Below are 11,019 nucleotides of genomic sequence, written 5' to 3' on the forward strand. Positions count from 1 at the left end.
CCACCTCCATGTACAACTACATTTACAAGATGCCGCTGTTGTTCAATGTGGAAAGAGTGGTTCCAAGCAAAATCTGTTCGACTAAAAAAGTCACAATGTGTGAAGTGGGGTGCCAAAACGGCATTCTTGTCCATGACGGCGTGACTTTGAACATTTTTTTTTGAAATCGGATATTTTCCATCTAGTATCAAAGTTTGACATATCGACGATTTCGGGATTACTGTGAATCGCCGATCGACACTGGACTCAGCACTCTGCGTCTGTGAAATCGCCTATACTTACAGAATATTTATCGGCAATTTCCGGACTCTAGACGATACTACAATGACTAGCCTTGTGCCACGGCACGCCGGGTCTGTGAAATCGCCGATATTTATTTATAGTTACTTATAGTGCAGCTTTGCCAAATACTTTGCTATTTGTATACAACACGTAGGTATTTTACTGTTTTTGTAGGGTCGTAGCATTTCTTAACTCATTACACAAACGCGGATTACATTCCAGGTTAATTTTCTCACAGGACATTTATGTAGTCTCGCTTCGAACCATAGTGAACTTTACAGTAGTGTGCATGATGAACTCAGTATGGAAATAGCCTAATATAGGAACGACTTCCTCCAATCTGATTAAAATCAGAAGTAGAGTACGGCGACGTCTTCTTATGCGTACGCGGTATTCTCTCGCTGTCGCGTAGTGAGAGGCGACAGCGACTCGGAGAGAATACCGCGTACGCATGAGAAGACGTCGCCGTACTCTACACCTGATTTTAATCAGATGGACTTCCTCCATCCGTTTGCTCATGACTACTTCAATAATGCAGTGTTTATCAATTTAAAATTTCGGCATTTTCTTGTCTGTCAACATACATCTTAATGATGAAGTAGGCCGGGTTGTATGAGGATTTCTTTACATCATTTTCACATCTGTGCTTTTTCATGGATACATCTTTCTTTTGTAACAAATTCCTTGTAATCAGCATGTTTTACATACATGCTTTGATATTGACCTCAGCAGTTTTTGAATAAATCTGATAAAATTTGAAGCACCGAAGTAGTAGTAGTCACAGTAGTAGTAGTATCTATTTAAAGCTTCCCATTTTTACACAAAGTTGAGAATGTTCCAGACTAATTAAACTCATGTCATGATGAGTGTGGGGGGAAAATGACATACATACATAACATGATCCGAAGTGGACAAAAATGGACTCCTGAGATACACCGCACCAATCGACAAAACATGAGCGTGTACACCTAAATAGCTAACATTGACTTCTTCCTGTAAGGCCAAAAAAAAAAATATTTTGTTTCTCATCCTAGGCATCTTGCAAAAATGGTGCGGTGACGCGTTTTTTTTTTTTTGCTGCTACTTTTTTTTTATTCAACATCAACAACAACGCGCTTTCAACATGAGAACATAGGAATGCATGCAGAGATAAATGCACAGCAATTTTTAACATATCAACAGTGCTGCTTTTTGACTATTAGTGCAGAATGCAGTTTTGATAGCTTTCAATGACATAGTGTACAGTTCTGAATGGAGTGTTACAGCACTGTGTGATGTTCAATGTTCTGTCTAGTTCAGTTTTGTATATCATAAAATATTTGTGTTGCTTTGGTATGATCTGAACGGTTTAATTTGTTCTTTTTTTTTTATATTTTTTTTTTCTTCCCTCTGAGAGTAACAAAAAAAAAGGTTGGCGCGGCGGGCCTACTTGACGCGCGCGGGGATGAGAAACAAACTATTTATTTTTTTTGGCCTAAGGTCTGATCGAACCACTTCAGTGACAAATCAGAAAACATGTACACAGAAAGTTCGCTCAGCAAAATGTTATGATCAACGATGAAAAAATCTTTAAGTATATCTAAAAACAATTATCTTCATCTATATTCTGTAAAAGTATAGACCCTGGTCAGTTAACTTGACTAAAGCAATGTGACAAGAGTGATGTTGTCTGATGATTGTGAGTTGTGACAAAAAGATTAAATGCATAAAACTGTAAAACTAATATAAACATGTTTTTCTAGTATTTTAGATAGAACTGGTAGAAGGGAGATAGGCCTATAGTTGTTAACATCACTTTTAGAGCCTCCCTTATGAATCGGAACTATTTCAGCACATTTGAAACAGTCGGAAATGTACCACTATAAGCTTCAAGATTAAAAAGAGTTCGCGAATATTTGTCAGACATTTCACCACTTTACAGCTCTGGCCAAGCGCTAGTCTGGCTCGAACTTCGCTACTAGATGATACTAGAGTTTGTTAATTAGGCGGGTAAATATCCGATATATATCGAAGATTTTATAGCCTTAGAGATCTATATCGTATAGTATATTAGCCGTAAATATCGATTGGATATTTATAATTATATCGCGGTGTCCTCTTGTTGTCAGAGCATCTGTATAAAATGGCAAAGACGAGACGACAGACTTTGCATTGCGTGAATATCTCTTTCACTTCTTCAGAAATAAAGATGGCAAGTTCTTCAATGGTCACTGGTCTCTCTTTGCTTTCAGCGATAGTGGTATTCTAGCAGTAATTGAAAAGGAGCAAACAGTCCTATGACCTTTTTCAATCCTCCGAAAAGATAGCGTTAAAATAACAACAACTATACTGCCACTAGCGCGCTACTGTACTGCTAGTGCCACCGTTTTCATTAGTCCCTCACACCTGTCGGCCACCCCTAAAATGTAATGGTACAAGTCGGCTGGGTACAGAGTTCAACGACGGCGGTCCAGTTCGAATTGACTTCGCGCCTGAGTCATTAAACTGTCATTTTTCAGCCGCAAGGAGTAAAGTTGACCATCGATAGGAGTTACAAGGGCTCTAACATTATCCGGGAGCAGGATTATAGTGAAATTTGCACACGGTAAGGCGAGATTCTCTAATAATGCGGCCCCGTGTGTGCCTTGACCATGCAGTGTAGATCCGCACTGCAGCTTTTACACTAGCAGGTATAGGGAGAAATTGTAGCCCTGGTTGGGGCAAGGCGCGAGCCGCACGACAGAAGCCCAATCCCCACCAACCAAGGGCTACAATTATTGCAGCTAAAATTATCCTCACAAATGGATTTGCGTTACAAAGTCTAATGCCTACATTCTCGGACAACAGTTTTACAGCTATGTGTGAAATACAAATATGAATATCTCATTTATCATGTCTCTGACTTCAGAAAATGAAATACAAAGAAAATACAAGTATTTCAATTAGAGACTAAACCTATTTAATGAAATGAGGCACTAATTTTTGACTATAAGGCCACTGTAGGTTTTACAAATGATTCTCATAGTAGTCATAAGTGACTGATTTAATAATATCACCATCGTTAACCCTGAGTCAAATAAGTGTGTACAGTATATTACTCTGCTTACACTAAATAGTGACGGAAGCGCCTGGCAACGCGCAACGTCGTGCACAGGCAAACTTGGAATGAATAGTCTAAAATATTGTTATTTTCATAATTATTAAAAATAATAAATCGTAATTACAAAACATCTATATCACTAAAATAGAGTCAGTACATCATCCGGGTTGAGCTTCCTTCCTGCGGAGCAATAGTCGATAATATCGCTGTAGGTGTATGAGTTGTGTATGACATGGGCAGCCGGCCGGGGCGTCCAGTATACTATGCGTATATAAAAGAAGATTCATAGTTCCATTTTTCAATTTTGAAAATTATGAAAATAATATCATATTTTAAACTATTCATTTCCAGTTAGCCTGTGCGTCGTGTTGTAATTTGGCTGACGCGCGTACAACACGACGCACACCCAACTTGAAATGAATTGTCTCAAATATATGTATATTATGTTATTGGGCTGACGCGCGTCTACTCTCTTTAATATAGTGGTAAAATACCGTGTTTTTGTTTCTCATTTATAAACAGAACACACAACCAGCATGTGTCAGCCTTATCTGAAGGAGCGGGGCGTTTTCATTCAAACATTTTTAAGCATCAATGTGTCGCCATATAAATCTTCAACTTGTGACAAGTACTGATAATTTTTGTTTGACACCCTTTGTGCTGTCTGATTAATCAACGTTTAGCTCATTTGTTTACCCCGACCTGTTAGTGTTACAGACTGGATGAAGGGCAATACTTGTCAGGGTAGAACATGCACTCAACAGCTGTTCGGTCGCTCTGCCCAGCTATTTTCCAATATGTCTTACTTCTTGCAACCCCGCAGTCACGTCGATATGCACCATCACAGTGCCTGTGTAGTCTCTTTGCGAATCACCTATATGCGAATCGACTAGCCAAGCCTCTGTATGCGCTATGAAGATCTGACAATCGCTAGTTGCACCAACACGTATTCGTTAGACAAAGCATAAATAAAAACGAATGGTAATGAACTGTTTCAAATGTGTCCGTGTATCACCAAGCAACATCTGAACCTTCTGGCGCTGGTTTAGTGTTGATTTGTTTTCTTGTGACAGGAATCTGGCGCCACATTCCGGTGGCATTACATAATATTTGACAGTAGTAAAGTACATGAAGTCATATAGTCTCCATGGTGATTTCTAAGATGATCGTTTGCTGTTTGTTTACATGAAGTATACAGAAGTACAGAGAGAGGTAGATTATAAGTTCGTACGCCAGTGCTGCATAGTATTGAGGTCGAGGGGCAGCTTGTCTCTGCGACCGCGATATGGAAGGGTGAATGATTTAACACAAGGCAGTCACATAAATTTGTTTTTATAGCGGTCAATATAAAAATGCCCTGCGGACCAGTATTGAGTGACTCTCTATCATGTGGCGAGAGGCTTACAGATGGAGAATGTGTCAGTATTTTCTGATTGGGAGAGGTTTTGCGGTGAGTTGGGGAATTGTAAGTATGGGAACGGATCATTTTTTTCCAAATCGTGTCAGGAGAGTAGCCGCCAAACGCGTTTGCACACCGGCCATATATATATATATATATATATATATATATATATATATATATATAATATATATATATATATATATATATATATATATATATATATATATATATATATATATATATATATATATATATTATATGGTGATATTCTTCATCTGCAGATATTCTTCATCTGCAGATATTCTGGTATATATATATATATATATATATATATATATATATATATATATATATATATATATATATATATATATATATATATATATATATATATTGGGTGATATTTAACATCTGCAGATATTCTGGTCCTGCGTACAAGTACGTTCGATTACAAAGCAGCGGCTTGTCAGGCTTTTTTCACTGAAAGGGAGTATAATTAGTATTTCCGTAATCAACCGTGATCAAATGTGGCAGCGATTTTTATACTTTTTGCTATTTTTTATTGTTCTTTTCTTTTCATATTTTAGACCATAGAGACATATTGCATTTTGTGAAGGCACAGGGCCGCTAAATCTTCAACAGCTACTGGATATACGAGAAACGTCACCAGAAACACATTCAAGCCAAACACCTAGGAATCCCATTGCATCTTTACTCCAGAAGCACCCATTCACGATTTTCAACACGTAAAAGCTGCGATCAATCTACGATTAAAGCATATGATAGCTTTCAGTCTTATGCACTTGGTCGCCTCGCTGTGTTTGTAAATGTTTACCTCATGCCTTGGAGCATGAACATTATAAAACTGTAAATCATCGGTTGTTCCTGACCTAGTCTATTCAAATAATGTCATAAACAGTTCTGTGTATCGGCTTAACGTGTCATCATCGATTTTGACTTAAGGTCACATTTGGACTGATTCCTGCTTAGCAGCAAGGTATTTTGTGGCTTGCATTGAGGTTATCAAAGCGCGTACTATCGCCACATGTATGACTAAGTAAATACCGGCTCTGCTATTTTTAGACTGTGTCAATGTTTTGTTGAATACCTTGCTGGGGTAAGCCTTCTGCAGATTGACCTTTCTATGAAAGCAGAATATAGTGTGCTCTTCTCAGTTACATTAATTGTCAAGGTCAGAAACTGACATTGACTTGGTTCAAGTGGTTCATCGTTTAAAATATTTTAAAAGTAATTTCAGAAAGGTTTGAACGCATTGATCAGTGGGTAATGGATTGGCGTATGCTTGGAGTGAACGCGATTCATGGTATGCTTCTGCAGGATCACCACCACATCGCAGCCAGTGAAAAAGTCGAGATTACTCTATTACATCGCATACTCTAGATTAGTAATTATTCAGGAGGTCATAGTCGTATTCCGTGAAACTTTCGGACACAATATATATATATATATATATATATATATATATATATATATATATATATATATATATATATATATATATATATATATATATATATATATATATATATATATATATATATAATCACGCTCCAATGAGCGAGCTGAAATAATCTACCCCCCCCCTGCTGAAGAAATTTACCAGTCCCTTGTCTGAATGAGTTCGGCGTTTCTACTGCGTCAGTTTTAATTAAGCATCATTATGTCGCTTCGACAATTTTCAACAGGTGACAAGTACTTATCAGCTTAAGTTTAATTTGTATCACTCTCCAATTAATCATCCAGGAGCTAGTTTTTGTACTCAGCCCTGTTTGTCTTTACACAGTAAATCATCATGTTTTCTGTCATAGTCAATTTAAATAAAGTCATAAGCAGTCATGTTTATCAGCTTCACGTCTTGTTGTTATCTATTTGGGACAATGCCGACTTTTTAGCCGCAAAGGTATTTTATAGCTTGCATTAAATCTTATCAAAGGGCGAACACGGATGGTTAAATAAACAAGCTCAGGGTTCTGTTAATCGTAAATGTTCTCATTTAGTACCTGGCTTAGGGTAAGACCACTGCAGATTGACTTTTCTATGACATATCGGAATTTTCTATGCTCTATGTTCTGACTCATCCATGGCATCAATTGTCAAGGTCAAAGAGATTATTAGCTTGCTTCAAATTGAAGGTTGTGTAAAATTAAGTCATCTCAACACGTATAAATGTTACTTGTAGTTAAAAATGTTTTGACTGAGATTCCTCAACGTGGTCGTGTCCACGCGTTTATCGAGGTGAACACTCCGTGTGTAGTGGATTTGCGCGTGCGTAGAGTAAACGCGACTTCGAGTGTCTGCCGTATCACCATCACTTCGGGGTCAGGAAAGTAGGTCGAGATAACCCTTCAACATCGCTTGCTCTAAATCAGTAATTATTCAGGAGGTCGTGGTCGTATTCCATGTAATTTACGGATACAAAATGTAAGACACAAAAAGTCAATCTTTGGTCATGTAGGTAGTTTACACAAGTATAGTTTTATCAAGGTGAGCTATAAACGATAATATAGAAACAGTATACATACCTGTGAGTCAGACATGTTTTATTCGTATTTAGAAAATGTACAATAAATACGTTACGACGCTGCACTTACTTCGGGTTTTTCTAATGTTCTCACAAATTATTAATTCTTATTTGATATTTCAAATTCAGCATGTGCGATATGCACAGTTCTTGGAGATGAACCGGATATACATACGGCTAATATGTCCACGTTACATTCATATATGCCGTAGAGCTACTCGATTTGTGCGATGGGCAGCCCTTTGGTGGAGAGCGTTTTTATGATGGCGAGATTTTTACTTTAGCCGATTTTGTTGATGTAACTCATAACTTTCGTAAGGAATGATGAGTTTATTTTTCACAATATAGAAAAAAAACTACATACTCTACCCTATTTTTCACACATCTGACGTAGCACTGAGCTTAAAAGTAAATATCCCTTTAAAACAGTTTCTGCATCTAAACATTTAAGTAGCTCGCTTTCAAAGTGTACCACAACCTTCTAATGAAGTGGAATGACCTAACAGCAGAATAGTATCAACAACTGATACGACTATCATGTCACCCCTTACTAACCAACTTTCTATGAGTACTGATGGGGTCAAGAAAGGTCAACAGTTGATTTCGTCGCTTAATGCCAAAGATCGCTAGGAAAACAGTCACAATCAAAGCATGTATTATGATATGGGCGATGTGGTACGAAGTTTTGTTGATATCGCGTCACCTGTATAGTTATGCCTATGTGACACTGCCAATATCGGTCAAGGGCACAAATCCAGTTGATGTGTCAGACCATTATACTTAAATGCCGTCATCGATCAGGTGACCTCAAGGTAGGTGTATAATGTCACTACATCACAACTAAACACAAATATGTCCTACTGTAACCTCTCAGACATTGGTAAAGTGTTATCAAATTAACCACAGTCTATATTTTTGCGTTGCCACGGTTCATTGTTGATCATTAGAGTACCTAGATATCTCACTGTAACAGATCGCCCGGTACTTGTGTCACTTCCACCATAAGAATATTACAAACTGATCTCAACTTCTGTATCCATATTAAAAATCACAATACTTGTCTGTAAACGTTGAAGTTTATCATAGAGTGGTGATTTTTGTCTTTCAAAGAGATATATTCATAGCAAAACACTATATCGGTTTTCGGAATTATTTCTATTGTTCAATGTTTCCTGCCGTGAAGATAACTTATATAAAGGAACCGTTTGCAATAACAAACACTGACAAGGTAAGAGAGATATCAATATACACCCGTTTATGTTTATTGCTGTTTGTATTGAAATAGGGAGACAAGAAGTTAATGATTTACCCGTAATATGCGTATGTTCGGTCACGAGACCTAATGAGTGACGCCATATTTGTTTCGACAGACTGCCAGGACGTCGAGAAGGTACAGGCCAATAACGAAGTTTGCTGATCTCCTGGCATTGTCTATGGCATCAGCATGGCTGCCAGCGATCGTAAGAATCCCCAGGTTAGCAGACTTAAAAATTGTTTCGCACGATTTTACGTCTGTAGTATGTAACATGTAAAGAGTTCATTCAACTGTGCTACGTTACTCTAGTTTTGACGGGTATGCAATGTTACTCGGTAAAACTTATCACATTATACAATGAATCTGTCAGACTGGAAAGCTCAGCTGTATCTATTTCACGTGTATGACTAAATCTTATTTGCATGGCTTTCTAAAAACCCATAGAACGAAAAACAACTTTGTCTAGTGCATTACAAGGTACATGCACGCTCTTTTCTAACAAGAATGATCATCGCTATCCTGGATGTAAAAAGGTCACAGTTCGTGGTGGAAATTTTCAGCGTTTTTAGATAATGGCGTTCACGCATGCATTTAATCACGATCGTTTAATAACAATGTTTCAGTATGGTAACAAAAGGTAAGAAACGTTATTAACCATAGTCCTCGCGGATCGGTATTCTCATAGAATTTAACCCTTTGTACCCTGACCCCTGGTGATTTATGATGTCATACGGACATTTTTTCCAGCCTGGGTCAAAGGGTTAAAATACGTTTAACGCTACTCTACAAAAATACTACTTGGTATAGAGCTGCAAAAGTTGTACCCTTTACCTATCTCCATCTTGACACGTGTCAATAAAATAATGTAAGCAATGACAATATGGTACTTTGAATTCAAAGTGTTGCCCATTTCTTGGTTCATTACTTAGTATCATCTTAATAATCGTTATCGTCAATTTACAGAACGCCGACAAGAAATCTAGAAACAAAGGCAGAGCTTGTGTTTTTCATTGTCCATTCTTATGGTTTAACGAGCTTCATGTCAAAGCTCAAGTCGTTGACATTGTTGTACAGTCAGTATTTCTGTCAATACTTCTGAAATCAAGAAATATACCAATTCAAATATTTTATACTAACAATAGATCACACTATATGAAACAAATTATGAACATTAATCTATGGTGCATTTTCCTTGTTAAGGCTCTAATTGTTATTAGTTGAGTTATTAGATGAGTTCAATTAATGTTCAAAATCACAAGGAAGTGATCAAATGACCATCTTGTGTCAGCTTTGCTGTCCTTCGTACTGCTGTCCTTGGCAATCAATGAAAAAATAAATAAAAAAACGAAGATGGGTATAAGACACATATAAGTGCCTAGTATTGCGCATCAGACAATTTTCTGCATATCCGCCAATGTACGTGCTGTAAGATGATATTATACAACTCACTAAATTGTATAAATGTAAACAAGCCCTGGGCTTGGTACTAAAATCCTTTTAAATCCATTTTTTATCATCCTTCATGCAGTTTCTGAATCTGAGCTTAGCAGTGTATAACTAATTATTTACCATCACAGGAATCTGAGTATAGCAGGGTATAACTTATTGTTTACTATTACAGGATCTCATTGATGCAGCACAGCGAGGTGATGTTGAGAGGGCTAAGTCTTTGATAGATGATGGATGTGATGTCAATGGTAGAGGTTATTTTTGGGGTTCGGTGAGTATTATGAACATCTGTTTCATGTTGTAAATATGTACAAAACTAATTCAGTGAAATCCCCACACAAAGTATATAAGAAATGTTTTGGTATGTCAAGGTCGATATCTCTCAAAACCAATCGCTAAAATAAAAAATTAAGTAAGTTAAGTGCAGCACGGAAGGGTCAAAATTTCACTGAATCTCGTGTATCACGATATCTGTAACCGATCGTGGTCGGCTACTCGGTTGCTCGAAGGCTGACCCAGCAAGTCATGACGAGTTATATTTATTTTCGGGACAATTTTTTGCTTAAAACGTTAGTTTACCTCCGACTGGAATTAACCACGGTCTGGCTTCATAGATATCTCCGTTATTGGAGAAATCAAAGTCCAACCTTTGTCGAAATCTTACGATTCATTGCCCATTCGATGAACCAATCTTGGACCCCCGTATCCTCTCCGGCCTAAAGCTTTTAGAAGATCGGGTGATAACGCTCACTTGCCAGTAAGGTGCGGAATTTTGTTTTATTGTTTTTAGAAGGTTTAGCGAGAAATTTAGAAGGCTAATAGGTATGCTTGTCATGGCAACGCTGTCAATCAATTACCATTGCGGTCATCACAAATTATAACAATGTAAATATAAACATTCACATACATTCACATGTGGTAGGAATTAGTTCAACCATAGAATTTTAATTGTTAAATTTTTGAAGTTCATGGTTTCACTGCCTGCTCTCCAACTGCAAGATGTGAAGAAA

The 11,019-nt window shown here is 37.4% G+C and overlaps 1 protein-coding gene across 1 annotated transcript in view; it reads left to right on the top strand.

The window, feature by feature from the left end:
• The first annotated feature begins 8,627 nt into the window (after positions 1-8,627).
• Positions 8,628-11,019, top strand: part of LOC139128685 (uncharacterized) — a 43,368-nt gene continuing 40,976 nt past the window's right edge. The window contains exons 1-2 of the mRNA XM_070694421.1: positions 8,628-8,779; positions 10,182-10,280. Of these exons, the coding sequence (XP_070550522.1) occupies positions 8,750-8,779; positions 10,182-10,280 (129 nt within the window). The 5' untranslated portion in view covers positions 8,628-8,749. The remainder of the gene's footprint in view (positions 8,780-10,181; positions 10,281-11,019) is intronic.

This window comes from Ptychodera flava, unplaced genomic scaffold, assembly GCF_041260155.1.
Source record: "Ptychodera flava strain L36383 unplaced genomic scaffold, AS_Pfla_20210202 Scaffold_64__1_contigs__length_706160_pilon, whole genome shotgun sequence".
Classification (NCBI taxonomy): domain Eukaryota; kingdom Metazoa; phylum Hemichordata; class Enteropneusta; family Ptychoderidae; genus Ptychodera; species Ptychodera flava.